Consider the following 23,828-nt stretch of genomic DNA (forward strand, 5'->3'; position numbering starts at 1 on the left):
ACACACTAACACACCACCACCACGTCAGTGTCACTGCAGTGCTGAGAATGAGAAACAGATGGACTACAATCTGAAATTGTAGAACTACAAAGTGCACCTATATGGTCAGTGGAGCTGATGTATAAGTAATTTTGGACTATTTTGATTGGTCGGCCTACATTCACCCAGTAATATTCACAATGCTAATGAAGGCCTCAAGCTTCTGTTACTCGTTAGCTTCATTAGCCTCAGAGATGTAATGCAAAATTACAGTATTAAAAATATGGCTTAGCTTATTCATCACATTTGGAATAAGTAAAAACAAACTGTAAATATTTTTTGCCAAACTACTGCTGTAAGTTTTGTCTTAAATAGCCTTAAATAAGCTATTCTCAGATCAGGATGCTCTGTGAAAGTTTATAAAGAGAACTACATCCCCAAAAACAAAGTCCAGATCAAACAGAACTGAATGAGTATCTGTCAGGATGGTGAGATGTTGGTGTTGCTGAATTGCAGGATTTTTTTTAATGGTAAAATCTATCAAGCATAAGCAGCAAATATTGACAGCTCCAACACAGCCTGCAAAAACTGTGCTGTTGTTTTATTTGTACTTGAGTGCAGCTCTCTCTCTCTCTCTCTCTCTCTCTCTCTCTCTCTCTCTCTCTCTCTCCCTCTCTCACATATCAATTCTGTAAAAAAGAAAAAAGTAAAAAGTGAAAAAAGAGAAGACAAAAGGAAAACAGTTGAGTCCTGCAGTGCTGCATTAACATGAATGAGACTATATTATCAAACAATTAACACTTTACAATTAACATGAGCCTGAATATATAGTAAACAGGAAAATATAAAATATAGAAATAGAGTTTAATTATTTATGAAATATTTTTATGGAAAATATATATATATATATATATATATATTTTTTTTTTTCTCTCCTCTCTCTTTCTCTCACCCCTCTATGTCTCTCTCTCTTACCTCTCTCTTTCTCCTTTGTCTCTCTCTCACTCTCTTACCCCCACCTCTCTCCTTTATGTCTCCCTCTCTCACTCTCTTACCCCTTTTCTCTCTCTCTCTCTCTCTCTCTCTCTCTCTCTCTCCTTTAAGTCTCTCTCTCTCTCTCTCTCCCCGTGTTCGAGTCCTCTCGCGCTCGGAATGCGGACGCTGACGCTGTTTTTTTCCCCCTCTGGCACGCGGCAGAGTGCTGCGCGCGCTACCGGGCGACTCGACCGAGGGGCGACGACACGGCCACGCGCTGAATGAACAAGGGGGCGTGGATTAAGCACGAGCCCGCAGGACGACGGATGGATCCGCTAGGGGACTAGCGTGCGAGGACGGGCAACGGCGCGAACCCCCGTTACCGCAACCCACGTGAGTACACACACACACACACACACACACGGTTCCGTAACGGACCCACAACACACTCACAGCTGACGAACTTTTTGCGTCACGCCGTCGTTATCCCGCCGTCACTGCGCCGGTAGACGCTGCCGCATTCCGGTACCGTACTGTACCGGCCCGGAGCCCGGACGGAGACCGTTCAACCACGCAGAGCACGGAACGAATCAGTAACGGCTTCTATAACGGTCTTCTGAGGCTCGTCTCGAGCGCAGCGCGCGGCTTTGGTAGGGATCAGCGTTTCTGCCCGGTTAAGTCGCGAGAAGCGGATTAGTTAGAGGGGAGGGGGCGCGAGCAGGTGCAGCTCGTCGCCCTCGCGCCGTTGCCAGTGGAGACCCGCAGTAGCCAGGGAGACCGGACGCACGCGCACGCTTGAAACTCAAATTTGAACTTCTGTTTTTCGGGAAAAATAACGGCTTCAACGGCTTTAACGGCTGAGAGATGAACGAGAGGGATTCGGGCTGCGAGGTGAGCCGGTTTAACGTCGATTAACCGACAGTTTCTTCTCTAATGTTCGATTTGTGTGTGAAACTGAGTGAAAACTGTGAGCGAATCGACTCTCCTGTCTGTTAGTTTAGCGCGTGGGGTTTTACTCGGTGAACGACTCTCGGCGCGCAGTCAGAGTTCAGTTTGTATTTCTGTTAGTGTTTCTTTTTTTGACACGCCTTTCTGTAGCCACGTGACACAGCGGGATAAACACACACACACACACACACACACACACACACACACACACGTTTGTCTGCTAGTGAGGACTTCCACTGATTTGTATTGATTTTGTATTACTGTAGCCAAATAATACTAAACCTAGACCTAAACCTAATCTAATCCCAGCCTCCGTAACTTGTGGTGAAACTAGCACGTGCTAAAATTAGGACCAGCAAAATGTCCTCACTTGTGCAAAAGTGTTATGTTGTCCTGTCATTTTGAGGACTTGTGGTCCTCACAAGGATAACAAGACAAACACACACACACACACACACGTTTGTCTGCTACTGAGGACGTCCACTGATTTGTATTGATTTTCATATTACTGTAGCCAAGTAATACTAAACCTAAACCTAAACCTAACCTAATCATGACCTCCGTATTCGAAAGGCAACCTTCCCGCTCTTTAAGTTTTTCCAAAAAGAATGAATTTGCGCTTAAACCAGCACATGCTAAAATGAGGACCAGCAAAATGTCTTCACTTTGTGCGAAACGGTCATGTTGTCCTATCATTGTGAGGACTTGTGGTCCGCACAAGGATAGCAAGACAAACTCACATTTGTCTGCTGGTGAGGACTTCCATGATTTGTATTGATTACTTTACTTTAATTATTACTTTAGCCAAGTAATACTTAACCTAATCCTAACATAATTCAAAAGGCAACCTTCCTGCTCTTTAGGTTTTTCCAAAAAAATGAATGTGGTGAAACCAGTACTTGCTAATATGGGGACCAGCAAAATGTACAAACGTGTGAAATTGTCACATTGTCCTACCATTGTGGGGACTCAGGGTCCTCACAAGGAAAGCAAGACAAACACACATTTGTCTGCTAGTGAGGACTTCCATTGATTTGTATTGATTTTTGTATTACTGTCACCAAGTAATACTAAACTTGAACCTAAACCTGAACCTAACCCAACCCTAACCTCCGTATTCGAAAGGCAACCTTCCTGCTCTTTATGTTTTTCCAAAAAGAATGAATTTGCACTTAAACCAGCACATGCTAAAATGAGGACCAGCAAAATGTCTTCACTTTGTGCAAAACGGTCATGTTGTCCTATCATTTGAGGACTTGTGGTCCTCACAAGGACAGCAAGACAAACTCACATTTGTCTGCTAGTGAGGACTTCCATGATTTGTATTGATTACTTTAATTATTACTTTAGCCAAGTAATACTTAACCTAATCCTAACATAATTCAAAAGGCAACCTTCCTGCTCTTTAGGTTTTTCCAAAAAAAAATGAATGTGGTGAAACCAGTACTTGCTAATATGGGGACCAGCAAAATGGACACACGTGTGTGAAATTGTCACGTTGTCCTATCATTGTGGGGACTTAGAGTCCTCACAAGGATAGCAAGACAAACACACACACATACACACACGTTTGTCTCCTAGTGAGGACCTCCATTGATTTGTATTGAGTTTTGTATTACTCCAGTCAAGTAAAACTAAATTTGAACCTAAACCTAGACCTAAACCTCCGTATTCAAAAGGCAACCTTCCTGCTCTTTAGGTTTTTCCAAAAAAATGAGTTTATGGTGTGTTAAAGATGAGAACTAGCAAAATGTCCTCACTTGTGCTAAACTGTCATGTTATTCTATCATTGTGAGGACTTGTGGTCCTCACAAGGATAGCAAGACAAACTCACACACACACACACACTGGTTAGGCCGTGCTGTGGCGGCATTAGCACGGAGTGAGTGGGGCGCAGTGTGAAGACTGGCCATGTGTGAAAAGGCTCACAGTGGAGAGTTTCTACACACGAGCAGATGGTCACACTCAGCCGAGAGGGGCAGGTTTTAGCTGATGAAGTCAGTCTCTCTTTCTCTCTCTCTCTCTCTCTCTCTCTCTCTCTCTCTCTCTCTCTCTCTCTCTCTCAGTCTCTCTCTCTCTCTCTGACTCTCTCTCGGTTCATTCCTTTCATAAATGCAATGTCAATGCAGTATTTCTTCATTATTTATAGCTGGTAATACACTTAAAAATATGGCTGTTCTATGCGGTTTAGGACCATGAGTTCTATATAGATCCAAAAATGGCTCTTTGCTTGAATGGTTCCTCAGATTGACGGCGAGTGTGAGAACCATATACAACACATTCTCCAGCTGTTTCACCATGCAAAGAGCCACTTAAGCAATGAACATCGCTGTGAGGATTTGATTGCATTCAGCCACAAGTGCGTTAGTGAGGACAGGTACTGATATTGGACCACAAACACTGTGCTAACTCATCCCAAAGGTATTGGATGGAGCTTATGTATATATATATATATATACTGTCCAATGTATTATATATCTTTGTATCTATCTATATGTCTGTCTGTCTGTCTGTCTATCTGTCCGTGGTGTCCTCATGCCGTTCATGTTTTTGTGACCAGCCGTGTGTTCGACAGAGTTTAGACTTTTAAATGCTACTGGTTTTAGACAAGCTGTTGGTTTTGTAGACACCTAGATATTCAGCATCTCATCTGAAATCTGTCTGCCTGTCTGTCTGTCTGTCTGTGTTTTGTCAGAAAACATTAATGTTATTGTGAGCTGCTGTGTGTTAGACTGAGTTCAGGTTTTAAATACTGTTAGATGAGCTGTTGAAAGGAGTGTTTGTTATAGATCCCAGCAGTGTCTGTCTACAGCGATAAGAGCATGACTATCTCTTTATCATCTCTGCTCAGCCCTGTTATTCACATACTGCTGAATATGCCACAGTTTCCATCAGCAGCTTTTCCATTAGATACTTGGCCACGTCACTGTTTGCTTTTCTCTGACTTCAGCCAGGCCCATCCTGTCTCCCACTGTGTCTGTGTGTGTGTGTTGAACATGAATGTCCCTTCACCAAGTTAAACATCATCAAATGAGCCTCTGTGCATGGGCATTGCAAAAGGACTGTGCAGGTATTTATATCAGCACAAGAAACTAGACCTCTTGTGTGGTTTAGTATGATAATATACACTGATCAAGCATAACATTATGACCACCTCCTTGTTTCTACGCTCATTGTCCATTTTATCAGCTCCACTTACTATATACAAGTGGATCAGACACAGCAGTGCTGCTGGAGTTTTTAAACACCTCACTGTCACTGCTGGACTGAGAATAGTCCACCAACCAAAAATATCCAGCCAACAGCGTCCTGTGAGCAGCGTCCTGTGACCACTGATGAAGGACTAGAGGATGACCAACACAAACTGTGCAGCAGCAGATGAGCTATCGTCTCTGACTTTACACCTACAAGGTGGACTGACAAGGTAGGAGTGTCTAATAGAGTGGACAGTGAGTGGACACAGTGTTTAAAAACTCCAGCAGCACTGCTGTGTCTGATCCACTCGTACCAGCACAACATACACTAACACACCACCACCACATCAGTGTTACTGCAGTGCTGAGAATGATCCACCACCCAAATAGTACCTGCTCTGTGAGGTACTATAGATTATATAGATTAAATAGATTTTTGCATTCTTAATGACTGTTAAGGTATAAAGATGCTCCAGTGCTATTGGGAATGAGAATTTAAAAAAAATGGTATTTTTTATTTAACATAGATTTTTGTGGGTTAAATAATGACTTTATGTCTTTACTTCACTGTAACATGTTCAGATTTGACTTAGGAGGGTGGTTCCCTATCCCAGTGTTGGAGATGTCATGGGCCACACATTTTTCCTAACCTACACACACCTAATTCAACTCCTCAGCTGGCTATTAAGATTTAAGATGTGTAAGAGCAAGGCAATAGCAAAAAGTGACAAAATGACAGCACTCAGTCCCTAAAGCTGGGATTCGGAACCCCTCTGCAGTATCAACCCAGTCCTTGGGGCCCACCAGACAATCCACAGTTTTGTTCTATCCCAGATTCTAACACACCCAAACTCAGTCGTTGAGGATACCAAACACAGGTGTACTGAGAGCTAGAGAGCAAAAAATGTGAACCACCTGATATGCCCCAAGGTCTGGTTTAGGAAACACTGTCCCAGATTGCTGTGCTCTTTTTGTTGACACCTCATGGTTCTCTCAGTTCTAGTTCCTTCAACCAGAGCGTCCTGGCACCATGTTCTACGGCTCCTCATCTGCCAGCATGTCACTGCCCTCTAAGAACCGCCTGAAGCGCCAGAGTCGTACCTTCACACAGGTTCTGTACCGGACGCTGAGCTACCGGGACCGCCGCTCCGTCACTGACCTTCCCGAGCAGGTCCGAGACGACCCCGCCGAGCTCTCCACTCAAACTTCTGCACCTGGCGTATTAAAGATCTTCGGAGATGAAATTAGCGCCGGTGCCAATTATAAGAGCGTTTTGGCCACACCCCGTTCCAGCGCTCAAGAACTTATTAAGGAGGCGCTCGAACGCTATTCACTCAACAAAGCTTCTGCCAGCAACTACGTGCTGTGTGACGTCATCGGGCGATTCGAGGGTGCAGATCGCCGATGGCGGACTGAATGTTTGCGAGCGTTGGGCAACAACGAAAAGCCCCTCCTCCTGCAGGATCTGTGGAAGCCGAAGGAGGGGTTTGCCCGGCGCTTTGAACTAAGGCGAAGGGTGGAGGTGGAGGAACTGGCTGCCAAAGAGAAAGACACCGTGACCGCAGGTAACACATATATACACTTAAACACAACAAAGGGAAGCTAGTGGGCACAATTAACATAATTAGCATGGCACAGTTAGTTCATCATGGCATCCTAGTCCTCAGAGCTCATCAATGTCTGAATACAGTTGCTCTAATCTAGCTCCCAGTACACCTGTACCAGTTATTCAGTTGTTGATTGCTTGGTTCAGGTGTGTTGGAAGCTGGGATAGAGGAAAAATGTGGATTGTCTGATGGGCACTAAGGACTGGGCTGAAAAACACTGCACTGTATAACTTACTCTTCCAGACAGAGGCACAGGTACTACAAGTTTTGGCCCCAGATGCTCCACCCAGAAAGGGTTGACAGTCTGGTCCATATTATCAGATGACCACAACTATCAGAATCCTGCTTGTTACACACTGATGGGCTATCTGCACTTAGGATACAATGGGAAACCGCATCTCTTTTTGGGGTTACCAACACAGCATATCTCGGTATGATCCTGTGTTACACACTGGGTCAATTTTGTCGTAGCACCATTTCAACAATCACCGGCCTTACATGTCACACACACAAAGAAAACATAGCCGCATTAGGCAACGAAACCCACCAGATTCATCGGCGACAGCTGGCTTGTGTCACTATGGTACTTCCAACTGTCTGGCCCTCACTTTGTCCATTGGTGTGCTGAGTACAGCACTTGTCTTTTCAGTGGGAAATCCCAAGTGAGCATGAGGTTGAATCTTACCCGTTAGTGCTGTGACCTGAATGTGTCTCTACAAGGTCAGAAAGGGAGGTGGATGTAGTGTGGAGCACTGTATAACCCACTGCCCAGGACAAACAGAGTGTCACCATTCACTGCCCAATCAGCAAATTGCTGCGAGTTCAAGTTCCACCACCAGTTTCAGCACGAGTTAGTATCGGATGAAGGTTTCTTTCACAAACTGTAGTATGGGGCTTGTGTCATTTCTGAGCATAACGGATACATAAAACCAGTTATGAATACATTGATCAACAAATGATGTATAAACATGATATATTGGCTACTGATTTTTTGAAGGATACTTTGTATCATACTCCAAATCCGACGTCAAAGCATTGTGCTTTTGCATATGAATATGTACAACTTTATAAGAGTCACTCATAATAGTCTGTAGCTGAACATTTTTGCTCTCTCCTCTCTTTCTGTTCCCGTCTCCTCTGCTATACTGTCTACCTCAGCATTCGCTAAAGACAGTGTGAATCCCATGAGCCTTGTTTACAGACGAGCAGGAAGGAGGCAGGATAGCAGCACATGAGCCGTTCTTCTACTATCGTAACACTTTTTGCAGCAATCAGATACCTGGATTATTAATGCTTTCGTCTTATAATACAAGTTGAGTAATACTAACAACCTTGTGTGATATTTTCATAATAGACTAGATTTATGTTACTGAACACTCATTGAGTTTTTGGGTGTAACTTAGGCCTAATATGGCTGTTGCTCCTGAAGAAAATCACCTCTTATAATAACTACAACAACTCTCTTTCTGTACACAATCAAGATCCAAAAAGACTTCGTGGCACATTGTAAAACAGATATAGTTCCAGTTCTAATATTTGGATTGGTTGAGCCACATTCTAAGTCTCTTCTAACCATATCTTCATAGAGTTTGCTGGAACAGTAAAGGCCCTCCCCCAAAGTTAGAAGCATAAAACTGTCTAAAATGTCTTCGTATGGTGTAGAAGAAGAAGAAATGGGATTGGGCCTAAGATTAGGCACAGGTTAAAGAAAAATGTGATTTGTTAGACGGCTCATTTGCATACTGCAGCCTTCTGCAATATCTGTATTGCGATAAAAGTTAACAAGCAATATAGTGCGATTCCCTAGATGGAGCTGCTACTGAATAATTCAGAAATAGGAGAGAAAACAGAGCGTAAACTACTCCATCACTCACTATACTGCATACACTCTGACGCTGGGCAGTAATAAGCTGAGAAGCATCTCTCTTTCTTTTTCTATCTCGCTCCCTCTTTGTTTGTTGTAGTGCTAAATTACAAATTTAACAAGGTGGCCGTTCAGCCAAAACACAGAGTGGAGGTTAAATCAATATCAGCAGCAGCATTACTCTGGATAATTTATCCTCGGCCTGATCTGCCTTTCTCTTGGCCCCGCAAAGGCTGTGTGTGTGTGTGTGTGTGTGTGGCTATGTTACGCAACTGACACTGTAGAAGAACGCAGGTGAGAAAGCTACACTGGCTTCGTGTAACTAGACCCTGTTAAACTGAGCTATTGGAAACAATTCCGTCACTCAGCCTGTGCTGAAGTTGGACCTCTTAGTTTAGTGTCCTTTCGATGCTTGGCTTTATACACCGATCAGACATAACATTATGACCACCTCCTTGTTTCTATGCTCATTGTCCATTTTATCAGCTCTATTTACTATATAGGTGCACTTTGTAGTTCTACAGTTACAGACTGTAGTCCATCTGTTTCTCTGCATCGTTTGTTAGCCCCCTTTTACCCTGTTCTTCAGTGGGCAGGACCCCCATGGACCCTCACAGAGCAGGTACTATTTGGGTGGTGGATCATTCTCAGCACTGCAGTAACACTGACGTGGTGGTGGTGTGTTAGTGTGTGTTGTGCTGGTACGAGTGGATCAGACACAGCAGTGCTGCTGGAGTTTTTAAACACTGTGTCCACTCACTGTCCACTCTATTAGACACCCCTACCTTGTCAGTCCACCTTGTAGATGTAAAGTCAGAGACGATAGCTCATCTGCTGCTGCACAGTTTGTGTTGGTCATCCTCTAGTCCTTCATCAGTGGTCACAGGACGCTGCCCACAGGACGCTGTTGGCTGGATATTTTTGGTTGGTGGACTTTTCTCAGTCCAGCAGTGACACTGAGGTGTTTAAAAACTCCAGCAGCACTGCTATGTCTGATCCACTCGTACCAGCGCAACGCACACTAACACACCACCACCACATCAGTGTTACTGCGGTGCTGAGAATGATCCACCACCCAAACAGTACCTGCTCTGTGAGGGTCCATGGGGGTCCTGACCACTGAAGAACAGGGTAAAAGGGGGCTAACAAAGTATGCAGAGAAACAGATGGACTACAGTCTGTAACTGTAGAACTACAAAGTGCACTATACAGTAAGTGGAGCTGATAAAATGGACAATGAGCTTAGAAACAAGGAGGTGGTCATAATGTTACGACTCTTCTAAAATCTTAAAGACTTTACAGGCCATTTTATTTCTAGAAGAATGTCTTTCTCGATCTTTCTTGCTCATTATTATTTGCGTGTTTGGTGAATAGCTCCACTTTGCTGAGTGATTTGTGATCGCTCTCCTTCATCTGAGGGATTTACCCTGAAAACGATTGTGCCTAGCCGTCGGATTTAGACAGATAAACAAAGGTGGATGGATGGGGAGATTACACTTGCTCACCGTTGGTAATCCGCACACCAACACACACACACACACACATACACACACACCTTCTTAATGCGTGACAGATGCCAGGTGGCATGGGGCATGGACTGTGCTGAGATATTTACCAACACACACTGACACCACCCACCACAAAGTAATCAATAATGCATAAATGGAATATTCAATAAGGCAATAGCAAACAAGCCAAACAACCAGCCTTCCCATCCAAGCTCCTTGGTTTGGAGTAGCTGCATTCTTTTAATTTAACAGCGAGTCAATTTAATCTTTAGGTGTAGATGAATCACTGACTAGTTAGTTTTGTCATTTTGTGTTCTAGCTAACAGCAAAGTGGCTATGTTAATACATGTGTTATAATGTTCTGTCTATCTATATGAATGTCAGATACAATCCTTCTGTTTATGTACTTTCCAGTTACAGCAGCAATCAAATAAACTCACCTTAGCTGCATCTAAAATGACTGGAAAAGTAAAGGGAAAGTAAAAGAAAAACATGAAAAATAAGTGGAAAACATTCAAAATTGGAGTTCAAAAATGTATTTAAAAATGCAAAGCAAATGGGACTCCTGACAACCATGCAACCACCAAAACTGTAACCATCAGATAAACAGCACTTAAAACTTTCATCTTTAAGAGATAGACAAGAAGACAACTCAACGCTGTGGGTCTGAAAGGATGTGTAGGTGTCAACAAGCCCTCACTGAAAACGAAAGTAAAAAACGAATAGGTTTTATGGGCTGATAAGTCTAAATTTGTATTTGGGATTTCTTGGATCATGAGAATCAGAAAATGCAACCAACTTCTAAGACTGCGGAGGTGTTGAAAAATATCCCTGAAGATTTCTTTGAAAAACTGAAAGCAAGTATCCTGAACATAATTGAAGCATAGAGGACATACTAAATACAGTAAAAAATGATATAATAGTTGATGGGGCTTCTGTTTAATTTTCTGTTGCTGTTGTGGTAAAATTCCATGATGAATTGACTGTCAGGAATGGTCCAAAATTACATGAAAAATCATTGTTACATTAACATCCGTAACAAGTTAATCATGTTTTTCTTCTCCTGTAACGTTTAGGAGATTTCCTTCCAACAACAATGTTTTCAATTGCTTTCCTGATGCGTAACGTATATTTAGTGGCTAGTTTCATAGGAAATTAAACCCCTTAAATGGCCAGGGCCCACCAGCAGGCCCAAGGTTTTATTATACACTTCAATAACCTACGAGTAGCTCAGCCAGTTTGCACTGAAGTTCCTGTAGTTACTGAATAATAAACCTTAGTATGCAATAAGCCTGGGATTTTAAGGGGTTAAATGAATGAAAGGATGGTCACTGTCTTTTGCACAGTACTGTGTCTGTTGTTGTTTTTTTGTTTTTGTATTAGTTTCACCCTTATCAGCTTCCTCAGGTCAGAAGAAATGATGTATCAAAATCACACTGACAATTGACATTAAATGTACTTGATTTTACTAAAACAAATTACATCAACACAATTATCGCCAAACTGAAATACATAGAAATACACATTTCAATCAAGTAAATATAATGCATTACTGGCTTGTGGCTCATTGTCTGAGACAGTGCGGTTGACTGTGCTTTCACAGGGCTGAAAGAGTGACAGAGTTCACCTCTCCAGTTAATGAAAGTGATGTAATCTGGGTGTCTGCTACAAGCATCCGAAGGTTACGGTGAGAGTCGCGAAAGTTAATTGAGCTGTCGAGTAGTGAGTTGAGCTGCTCAGTAGTGCTGTGTGGCTGATAGGGGTGAAGATTTCTGAGCTCACAACCATTCAGTTTGATTACATTTCTGTAGGAAATGATTCAGTGCATCTCACATTTCACCACAGTTCAATTCGATTCAAATATTTTGGTAGGATTAGAGGGGAATTCCACCGATTTTTGAATCATGCAATTGCTGAGGTGTAAACAAAGTGATGTGAAATGGCTCATTGTAGTGAAACTTAATGACTCGGATTTCTTTACAGTGGTGGTGATAGGAACCAGGAGTCACAGTGTCTACAAGCCTGTCTTCTGGTTTATATGTGATGTTAGTAATTAGCTATTATTGGTAAATGTGAAAAAATATGTTTTCTTTGGGAAGTATTTTACCATAAACCAGTTGCATGTACCACTTTGCCGAGATTAGCTTTTTAAAAACACATTTCTGGCCAAAGTTTCTATCACCATTACTGTGACTCTCAAGTTTTTCCAGATTTTAGCTTTTCACATCAAACCACTCTCAATGACTGGTTGAATTGTACAGAAACTTTGAAAAATCAATGGAAAAATACAGTGAATGTGACCCAAATGTGACAGGAGGAATTATTTACACAGTACTAGAATACAGAGTTTTGGTGCTTATATTATAATCAATTCAAATTTGTTGTAACATTCCCAAACCAGTGCAACTGAATCACCACCTTTGGATCGCATCACGATGCACCAATGCATTTACTCCTCTGGTGGCTGGTTCAAAAATGAATAATTAAATAGTTAAGGTCAGGAATGTATTACTTATATTAACATTTAAGTTATAAATGATCTGGTAAACAGAACTTGATGGTTCCTCCTGTCCTTACTGTTTTATTTCTTGTTATATATCGCTGCGGTCGGAAGAAAACCTCCATTTTTGTCGTTTTTCAGTTTTTGACATAATTTGAAAATGCCTGTTGCCCTTTATATTGTGTGTGTAAATTTCATGATGAATGGACCAAAAGAAATGACCCAAAATGATGTGAAAAAATGTCTGGTTCTATTGACTTACATTAACAGTAAAGTAGGTTTTTTCCTTCTAATGTAAAATGATCATTTTGGAGATACGAGGTTTTCTTCCGACAATAGCGATATGGGTCAATGGACATGCATGTGTGTTATTTCCTTACTTGTGGATGTATTCTACTCTGTTGTGCTGCGATGGTGACCTGCTCCCAGCACCTCACACGCACTCCCCTGTGTTATCGTCTACCCTGAGTAGAGGGGGGCATGGTAGATGCCACCGGAGCTCCCCCCGGGGCTGGCGTATGGTACTACCCAGCACTCCGATTGTTAAAGGTGGGGACTGTCCTCAGGTATGGTGTCAACCACCAGCCCCACTGACCATCACTGTGTCTGACATTCCACTGCATATTCCATCTTTACATTGCATATTGTAGGACTGCACAATCTTGTTTTTTTCTCATGATAGTTGACATACTTCGATTTATCACGCATGATGTTATTTAGGATAACAAACAACCTCAACATTTCTAATGCTTTTATACTATGGTTATGCATAACATAAGAAAAAGTGAATCAAAGAAGCCTGAACATTGTACCAAATGTGTCTTAGTATAGGCAATTCCTCCCACCAAAAAATTAAGTACCCATTTGCATTACAGATAGAGCCGTAACACTGTCACAATATCAGGTTCAGCTCAGTTTATAAATTTTGCCAGATTAACCTGATTGTCATTTTGTTCCAGTAAGTACATAAAGCATTTCACAGCCCATCTTGTTTGGAGAACTGTATTGTTGTATTGTGTTAATTTCTAGATATTTTCTCTTTTAGTTCCTTGTTTTGCCACGACGAGTCCCAAAGTTGAAGTGTAGCTGAAGTGTAAAGTGGGGCTAAGTTATTAATGAGTGTACTCTAGAACACTGCGATTATCATAAACAAAAAGATTTAGACCAAATATAGAAAGCCTGTAAACGAAAATAGCCAGTATATAGTAATTGTATTGTATGATTGTATGTCACTCCTTTATGTAATTATCTTAACTTTTCCTCCTGTTCCTTCTTAGATAAAGAAAAAGAAATTCAGCTAGAACCACAAAACCTGGCCGAATTGTAGAGCCTCCATGAGAGTACTGCGCTTGTGCTTTTGGGACTAATCACATGTACACTTTTCATACAGTGTTTGTTCAAATTTTTTTGTCATTAGTAAATCAATGGGGGAATGTTGAGAAACTTCAAGTCTAATTGTTACAAATGAAGTCACAAAGGACATATCTTACCCTCTCATATACATACATACATACATACATACATACTTGCATGCATACCTTAGCAACTACCTGAGATATTATAGCAATGGCCTAGCAACACCTAAGCAATGACTTGGGATACCATAGGAACAGCCTAGAAACATCTTAGCAACCACCCTGGATTCCATTGCAATGACCTAACCACACCTTAGCAACCACTTGAGATAACATAGCAACAGCCTAGCATCACTTTAGCATTCATTGCAATGACCTAGCAACATCTTAGCAACTACCCTGGATTCCATTGCAATGACCTAGCAACATCTTAGCAACCACTCAGAATAACATAGCAATGACCTAGCAACACCTTAGCATTCATTTCAGTGACCTAACAACATTTTAGCAACCACTCGGGATAACATAGCAATGGCCTAGCAACACCTTAGCAACCACCTGGGTTACCTTAGCATTGGCCTCAACTACCTGGGTTACCATAGCACTGGGTTACCATAACATCTTAGCATTCATTGCAACAGCCTAGCAACATCTTAGCAATCACCTGGAATATCATAGCAATGGCCTAGCAACACTTTAGCGACAACCTGGGATTTCTTAGCAGTGGCTTTGTCAAGCCAACTGAAAGCTTGTCACAAACTTTCTGATTCTTTTTGTTCTAGGGATTTTTCCGACTGTGGATCGTTGTGCAGCCCTAGTATACTGTCCTGCCATTTTTATCCTCATTCAATAGACCATTATTATACATAACCATGGTGATTCATATTAAGTGTATATCTGCGTCCATGGCTGGGTTTTTTAACAGTGTCTTTACACTCTTTACAATTTAATTTCCATTTGTTGTTGAATACTCAATGTCATACCAATGCATGTTTGAACAAACATATACTTTTTGTACATATATTGACTTTAACTACGTTATATACATACAATTTATACAAACCTTTGTGTTATTTTAGCTCCCAAAACTCCAAACCCAGGTAATTAAAAGCCTGGCTGTCCATGTGCCTTTCTTCAAAAATAGGCCAACTTTTACTAACCCTTAGAAGTCTAGAGTAGCTTGCAGTGCATTTTAATTCATTACTTTTTAGCATAATGAATGATATTTACATTAGACTTACATGCTGTATGGTCTGCTCTTCTGAGAAATGATAAAAAAATACTCATTAAAATAAATATCATATACTAAAAAATGACAAAAACAATTACTTCTAAGGGTTAATCACTACCCACCTCTAGAACCCATCTCTAAAGTTAGTACCATAAGCATCTGCTTCTGTTTTATATCACCAGAACATTTGAAATAATGAAAAACCTCCATGCCATCAATGCTGTCATAAGAAAACCTTGTTTTGGGGAAGTAGTTTGTATATATTTGTATGTAATGTGATTTCACCGTTTGTGTTTTAGCTTCCAGAGTGAAGGTTCTTCAAATAGTTCAAGACTGCTGGAGGTTTTCTTACAACAGTAATATAAGCATAGCAATTGTGCCTTATATTCTTACAATGAAGTAAATGTAGTACTTGCCTCATGCTTTTCTGTTTATTTTGAGAACCAGTATTGTGGGTATGTTGATGATATTCTTTCCATGTCTTTTCAGAAATCCATATATGTTATCATTATCACTTTTATGAGCATTATGCTTATTGGCCATTTTGGTATAGCAGTGTATCTTTTTGTTCTGTCTCCCTTTTGCAATGCAGCACTGCAACACTCATTCTTACTCTGTTTATTCACATACGCACGTTGTTTCTCTTGGGTCTCTTCATTCATGCATTTGGGCCTTAGGGTTCACCATTCAGCAGTTTGCATCTGTGTCAACTCCTGGTCTTTCAGGCTTGTGGCTTCTGATAGATGTCTTGTCAAGGTTGAATTAGGTTGTTCAAAGACTCAAAGTACCAAATTAAGTTGAAACTTAAATGATTGTAATTTTCCCTACAGTTGAAATGAACTTCTGTCTTAATTTAAAGATTGAAGAATTCATAAAAAGTAAAAAAAAAATGAGATGATACACAGCAGAGCGTGCCAGTACAGATGTCTTGTCAAGGTTCTCATGAGGTTGCTCAAAGATTTAAAATAAGCTGAAATTTGTTTTGATTGTAATATTCTAACAGTTGAATATTCCTATTCATTTGAAAGTGTATGAAGCTGTAACAGAATGTGGGGGTACAAGTTCACAAGAATACCCGTTTTCAAAGACCTTATAAGCATGAAGGGATTCTGTTGAAGGCCACTGGGAGTTTATTTGACCAAAGTAATGGGTCAATTTAATTGTTGGATATTTCACAGCTTTTAAAAGCCAAATGAGCTCATGTTCAGAGTTCTTTTTGAATTCTTTTTATCATTTTTTTCTTATATCACCATCACCTTAGACCAACATAGTCTTGTATCAGCACAAGCTCATTGCTATGTAATGTTTGCATATGCTCTTTTGGAGCTTTTTTGCGTTTTGGCTGCATCATCCTGAGGTTCATTCGTAACTCAGCTTGCCAATCATGTTGAGCTCTGCTTGAAGAAATTGGGATCAGATACTTTGCTTTTAACCTCTTGAACCCTACTTGTATTATTTAGTTGTTAATCTTAAGATGTTACTCAGGAACTACTATGAATTATTGGTAACATATTACTGAAGGGTGGCATTCGTAAGGATGCATGACAGCCCACAACTGACATAAGCCTACATGAGCAGTTATAAAGACTTATTCCAACAAACATCAGTTGTCGTAAAGGTTTTAGTCACCCCAGAAAGTGTTATGATGTCTAATGCCTGTTGGAACCAATTTCATTAATGCTTAAATAGGTTTATGTCAGTTGTCATGAAAGGCTTATATAGATATTATGTAGCCTTATGAATGCTGTCTTACAGTAAAATTACCTGGTAACTACTATGTTAGTCATGTAGATATGAGTGTGAAGAACTGCATTGCGGTTTAAGAGGTTGAGCACATCCTGGGAAAGCATAGCTGCTTAACTGACTATGCCTCCATGTGTCAGATATAAATGCTCAGGCGAGGAAGCTTCAGAGGAACCGCGCTAAAGGAACAATGACCCTCCAGCATGGCTCGTCCTTCTGCCGCAGCCTCAGCGAGACTAGCCTCAACTTGGTGGGCCTGCCCGGGGAGGAGCCCAAACGCTACTACTCCACTTTGCCCGGGCCGGTCCGAGCACGCTCCGCACGAGACAGTGAAGTGCGCAAGGAGCGGGACGGGGGCGGAGTCAAGCACTCCCTGTACCACTCACCTCATCTTCTGCTTCTGCAAGGCTACAATCGACAGGTGAGTAAAAAGGCTCTGTTCTTTGGTCAGCCATCACCGAATGATAACCACTTGTTTGAGTGGTCATCGGCAACTAAATTTATCACATGAGCAATTCTTATCCACTGCGATGTACCGGTGCCAGTTTGGTCTGTCCATTTGGTATCAGAGAATGTGTTAACCAGTGATTCAGCTCATGAACCTGGGTAATGTGGGGTTTGCCCAAGTTTATCTCTTGTGTTTATGACTTTACAACTTAACACCTTCCTTGTGGTAAGCCTGGAAATTCACACACACACTTTTTCTAAACCGCCTAACCTTCCGAGGCATGGGGGGAGCTGGAGCCTATCCCAGTGGTCATTGGACAGAAGGCAGGAAACACCTTGGACAGGTCACCAGTTCATCGCAGGGCAGACACACAAACACATACATTACCTGGAAATTCAGAAGTTTATAGAAGTTCGCCTGAATGAGCAATGAGTTGCTTTCCACAAATTGTCTGGGCCCAATTTCCGAAAGGCATCTTGGTGTTGAGATCATCTTAACTGGTAGAAAGAGGGTTCAGTGCGATGCCTGCTCTACCATTTAAGAATCATTTTTGTGCTAAGATGTTTTTGGGAAACCCAGCCCTGATAAGTCAAAGTCCAGTTTAACATGTGTACTGATTTGACATGCTTGCATCTGTTCAAATCATGGTGGTGTTTACCATCTGCTGTTGCAGCTGGTTAGTTGTTTCACCTTTTTTGAGCAATTGACCCACAATTTGACAATTTGACCCACAAAATGGAAAAGAACACATAATACACTCTCATAAAAAAGGTACAAAACTCTCACTGGGGTAGTACCCCTTTTGTCACTGGGAAGGTACCCTCAAGGGTACATCTCAGTACCTTTAGTCAGGAAACATAATTATACCATAATCCACTGAAATTATATTTTCTAAGTTATATTGACTCCACACATCCTGTCTCGTCTCCAGGCTTTTTATTTTATTGTTCTATTATAAAACATTAGGCTACAAGAAGGTACAAAGACATACTTTTCCACTGGGAAAAACTTAATTAAGGTACACGATTGGACCAGTGAACAGCCATTATGCCAGCATGTAACTATAGCAAGTAGACCTAGGCAACCTAGACAATGCATGTGTGGTGCTTATTGTTAACAGCTTTGGTTCAAGTGCATGATGGGTTGCGATACGACATCACCGATGAGATTAATAAGGATTAATACTATCTGACTGATGGTGTTTAAGTTAGAGAAAAATGCAAACTGAAAATGCAAACTGGTCATAGAGCCCATACACGTTGGGTTGCTTATCCTTTTTTCGCAACTGCCTGGGATACCATAGCAAGAATTTTGCAACACGTTTGCAACCACCTGGTATATCACAGCAACAGCCTAACAACAATTTAGCAACCACCTAACAACCAATAAGCAATAGCCTAACAACAAGCTGGAATAGCCATAGCAATCATTATGACTAATCTTGATTGTTTGCCTACAGGACTGCCTTGTATACCTGCTAAACAGAGAGCAGCACACAGTCGGTCAAGAGACGGCATCCGCACGACCAAACATCTGCCTGTCCTCTCCAGATATCCTGCCGCTTCACTGCCGCATCCGCCGCGCTCCGCCCAGACGCTCCTCCTCCTCCTCTTCCTCCTCTTCCTCGGACCCACGGTTACTCCTGGAGCCGGTTGCTCATGGCAACGTGTTGGTCAACTTTACTCGTATAGAGCGTCCCACGCCACTCCGGCACGGAGACTTGCTTTCCTTTGGTGCTCATTACATCTTCCTGTACAAGGACCCACTGAGTGCAAAACCACTTCCTGCCCAGACCCTTACCAGACTGCAAGCTCTCGCGAAACTCTATGACAGTGAATCAGGGGGTGAAAAAGGGGAGGCTTGTCGTTTGTGTGGGAATGTCTTGCGGGAGCCCATCGGGTCATCCCGGCGCAACTCCAAGGCTCCGCTGCGGAACACGCAGAAGCGGAAGCTGGCTCTGGAGTTTGAGCGGGCTCACGAGGATGCACTAGTCAACCGTGTGCTCACGCTGATTGAGCCAAGTGGAGATGACCACAAGCTGACTCCCGCTTACCTGCTCTGCCTATGCATCAAACACTCCGCTAATACATTCCCACCGGGCAGCTTTGGGAAGCTGCTGCTGAAAATTGCCAAGAAGATTCAGACCATTGCATGGGTTAGTGCTCTATTATTGTCTCTCTCGTAATACAATGTGCATCTTCATTATTGAACTTTGAAGTATAACAATTTAATTAAATTATTTTGTTAACCAAGCTAACCAAATTTCCCACAATCCCTTAATAATCCCATTAGTGTAGGGCTGTAAGCCTCATTGGATTCCTGTTCTTTAGAAAGAGAAAAAAGAAAAGGTTTTTGAGGTACACTATGGCCAAAAGTATGTGGACACTTCTCCTAATTACTAAATTTAGGTGATTCAGCCACACCTATTGGTAATAAGTGTATAAAATCAAGCACATAGCCATGCAGTCTCCATAGGCAAGCCTTGGCAGTATCAAACACTGGTTGTACCAAACAGCTTAATAACTTGAAATATGGCATTGTCAAAGGATGCCACCTTTGCTACAAGTCAGTTTGTGAAATTAAAATTAAAATTGCCTGTCCTCTGTCGCCTCACTCACCACCGAGTCCCAAACTGCCCCTAAAAGCAACATCAGCACAAGAACTGTACATCAAGAGTCTCATTAAAGGTTTTTGTGGCCAAGCATCCATGCACAAGCCTAAAATCTGTGTGTGCAATGCCAAGTGTTGGCTGGAGTAGTGTAAAGCACACTGCCAATAGACTCCCAACAGAGTTCCATACCTCCTTTGGAAGGAACATCAGCAGTGGAAATGGTGTTCTTTGGAGTTCTCTGCTAGTCTAATGGAAGAATCTGGGTTTGGTGGATGTCTGGAGAACGCTACCTACCAGAATACATCATGCCAATAGTAAAGTTTGCTGAATTTGGTGAGGAGAAACTCCAGTGGTCTACACAGTGCCCAGACCTCAACCCCCTGAACACCTTTGCGATGAGTTGAAACATGGAGTGCCTGACCTCACAAATGCTTTTTTGACAGAATGGACACAGATATTTTAGAATTTTTCAACTCATTCTTGGTTTTATGGTTTGGAGCCTTAAAGGTAAATTTCAGATATTTTCTATTAAGTAGCAACAGAACACAATAAGATAAAATGCGCTAATGCTCAATAAATTGACATATTTCTAGTGTATTATTAGTAATATGTGCAATAAACAGTTTTTCCCCCAAGGCTTGTATTCCAGCATAACCATTATTTCATGAATGGCACAGGGATTTTTAATTAATTGACGCATTCATTACAGAATTCTATTGATGTGTGCAGTCAGGTGTATGCATATCAAGTATTTTACAGCTGTGCTCAGCTGTCTTTTGTATAAAATGAAATTTGTTCAATAGAAAAAATGAACAGAAGGGGGGCTAAAATCTCCTCTGTGAAGGTCAAAAAGGCACCTCACATGGCCTCCTGTCTTTGTTCACCCTCAGCTTAACATTTACCTTTGCAGATAGTCTGCACGAGCAGCAGAGGAGGAGGGGTGCTGTGTAATTTGGGAATCTCCCAGTGAGCGAGCGTATATGACACCATGCTGAAGCGTTTAATGACCGCTTCAGACCTCTCCCTTAACTGATTAATTATTAAAATCCAATTACAGAAGGTCAGCCCTGCTCAGTCTGAATATTAACAGAGGAGACACGAGAACGAGATGGGCACGAAAGCAGAGAGAAGGAATTACAGAAGGGATGAGGGAGGACAGATTGTATTGAGGTATATTGTACCTTCTACATAAGGCTATTCAATTTCTGATGACACTAATTGCAGTGTGTGTGTGTGTGTGTGTGTGTGTTGCAGGAGAAGACAAAGGAATTGGCACAGAAGCAAGCTCAGCAGTGAGTATCGTATTCCACCTTGTAGCAGTACGTGTGTCTTTGTGTGGGTGTGATCACATCACATATTTCTATTTAGTTAAACTGCACTGGACCCTGAACTGTCTTGTATGATATTCTTTATCATTTCCTATGTTTATTATGCAAAAGACACTGCGAAATGTCCTACACTAACCCTGTGTGTGTGTGTGTGTCTGCTCGCATATAATGCAGTCAGGACCCAGCCTCGCTGTCTCTGCTCAGCATCTCTGACCTTGTGCCAGACCTTCAGTTCATTTTCTTCTGGATGTCAAATGCCATTGAGATCCTGTACTTCATCCAGCAGAAATCTCCTTCATACATGCAGAGCATTGAAATGATGGACAACAAAGGTACACACACACACACACGCACACACACACACACACACACAGATTTACAAGGACTATGAATGCCATTCTACACTGAAGTAATGGGCATAGTTTTAAGTTGGCTTGACAAAACCAACTTACTTCTTCTTCTTCTAATAATTATTCTCTGCTTTTATGTGCCCTTTTCACGGGGTGCAGTTTTTGAGCTAGAACCATAACCAGGGTTCTAGAACATATACAGGAATAGTGCACTTTTCCTTTTGCGATGGTGCATACACTTTTGATTCAGTGTTCACTGAAACATATTTTTTTGCTATGTTGAGAAAATTCAAACCTGTCACAAATCATGTCACAAAGGACATCCCTCACTCTGCCCCTCATGGACATTCGGACTTACATGCTTACTAACACACACACACACACTGTATGGACAAAAGTATTGGGACACGCCTCTTAATCATTGATTTCAGGTGTTTCATTCAGTCTCATTGCCACAGGTGTATAAAATTAAGCACCTAGCCATGCAGTCTGGCTTTACACACATTTCTGAAAGAATGGGTCGTTCTAAAGAGCTCACTGAATTCGAGTGTCGTGCTGTAATAGGATGCCACCGTTGCAACAAGTCAGTTTGCAAAATTTCTTCCTTCCTACAAATTCCATGATCACAAGTGAGTTAGGGCTGGGCAATTAATCTAAAAATAATCGAAACCAATATTCAGAACCTCTAACCGACATAATCTTGCCCCTGTCAATTATTTAGATTTTTTTTTTTAATTCTGTTAATCCTTTCCCCACTCTGTGTGTTCATGTACTGCCCTCTTAAAAACGTCCTACCGCGCCTGTAGTCACATGTCCAGTCTGCGACATGGAAGCTAAGGCTACATTCACACAGCAGGTAAAAGTGGCCCAAATCTGATTTTCTCACCAAATCTGATTTTTTTGTTTGGCTGTTCACAATATCTTTTAAATGTGATCTGTATGCGACAGTCTGAACAGATCAGCTCCTAAACTGCCCCGCATGCGCAAAAGAACGATGCGTCACGTTGTTTCACGTGGTTCATCCAGAGGTAAACAATCATGACTATGAATGAACACCAGTCGCTCCCGGAGGATCAGCTTCATCTTCACCAGCATCACAGGAGCCATGACGAAGCTTCACTGACTGACAGCTGGGCTCATCACCAGAATGTGTTGGAGCTCGCCATAAAAAGTGCATGTTATTTGGCCACAGTCACTTTTTTGGTTCATGTCCTCAGATTCTTTAAACTTTACTTTCAGACTTTTAACTGTTCTTTTAACCGTTCTCCTGGCTGTTTAGACGATTTACATTAAGATTTTTACAGTACAAACATTGTCAGTGAACTATGAGGGCAAAAAAAAAATAAATAATCGTTCATTAATCGTAGTCAAGGTAAAATATTCAATTTAATTCTGATACTGATTTGAGGTCATATCGTCCAGCGCAACTGTGAGTGGTGTTATTGAAAAATGGAAAAAGTGTTTAGGAACCACAGCAACTCGCCAACGCTCTAGTTACTCAATAACTGCAGAGTTCCAAACCTCCTCTGGATTGACATCAGCACAAAAACTGTGCACCTGGAGCTTCATGGCATGGGTTTCCATGGCTGAGCAGCTCCATGCAAGCCTAACATCACAAAGCACAATGTCAGGTGTTGGATGGAGTGATGTAAAGCACGCCGCTAGTGGAAACATATTCTGTGGAGTAACAAATCACGCTTCTGTATCTGTCAGTCTGATGGACGAGTCTGGGTTTGGCGAATGCCAGGAGAACGTTGCCTGCCTGGCTGCACTGTGCCAGCTGTAAAGTTTGGTTGAGGAGGGATGATGCTATGGGGTTTTTTTTTCAGGGGTTGGCCTAGAACCCTTAGTTCCAGTGAAGGGAAATCTTAATGCTTCAGCAGACAAAGACATTTTGGACAATTGTATGTTTCTAACTTTGTGGGAACAGTTTGGGGAAGAACCTTTTCTGTTCCAGCATGACTGAGACCCAGTGCACGAAGCAAGGCCCATAAAGGCCTGGCTGGGTGAGTCTGGTGTGGAAGAACTTGACTGGCCCTCACAGAGCCCTGACCTCAACCCCATCAAACACCTTCAGGATAAACTAGAACAGAGATTGCGAGCCAGGCTCTCTCGTCCAACATCAGTGTCTGACCGCACAAATGCTCTTCTGGATGAACGGACAAAAATTCCCACAGACACACTCCA

At 41.9% G+C, this 23,828-nt stretch overlaps 1 protein-coding gene across 1 annotated transcript in view; it reads left to right on the top strand.

Annotated features, from left to right (window-relative positions):
- The first annotated feature begins 1,259 nt into the window (after positions 1 to 1,259).
- The window catches only part of radil (Ras association and DIL domains), a 44,671-nt gene continuing 22,102 nt past the window's right edge, over positions 1,260 to 23,828 (top strand). The window contains exons 1-6 of the mRNA XM_036562849.1: positions 1,260 to 1,347; positions 6,094 to 6,661; positions 17,045 to 17,325; positions 18,812 to 19,507; positions 21,218 to 21,255; positions 21,466 to 21,623. Coding sequence (XP_036418742.1) covers positions 6,127 to 6,661; positions 17,045 to 17,325; positions 18,812 to 19,507; positions 21,218 to 21,255; positions 21,466 to 21,623 — 1,708 coding nt within the window. The 5' untranslated portion in view covers positions 1,260 to 1,347; positions 6,094 to 6,126. The remainder of the gene's footprint in view (positions 1,348 to 6,093; positions 6,662 to 17,044; positions 17,326 to 18,811; positions 19,508 to 21,217; positions 21,256 to 21,465; positions 21,624 to 23,828) is intronic.

Source organism: Colossoma macropomum, unplaced genomic scaffold (assembly GCF_904425465.1).
Source record: "Colossoma macropomum unplaced genomic scaffold, Colossoma_macropomum, whole genome shotgun sequence".
Taxonomy (NCBI): domain Eukaryota; kingdom Metazoa; phylum Chordata; class Actinopteri; order Characiformes; family Serrasalmidae; genus Colossoma; species Colossoma macropomum.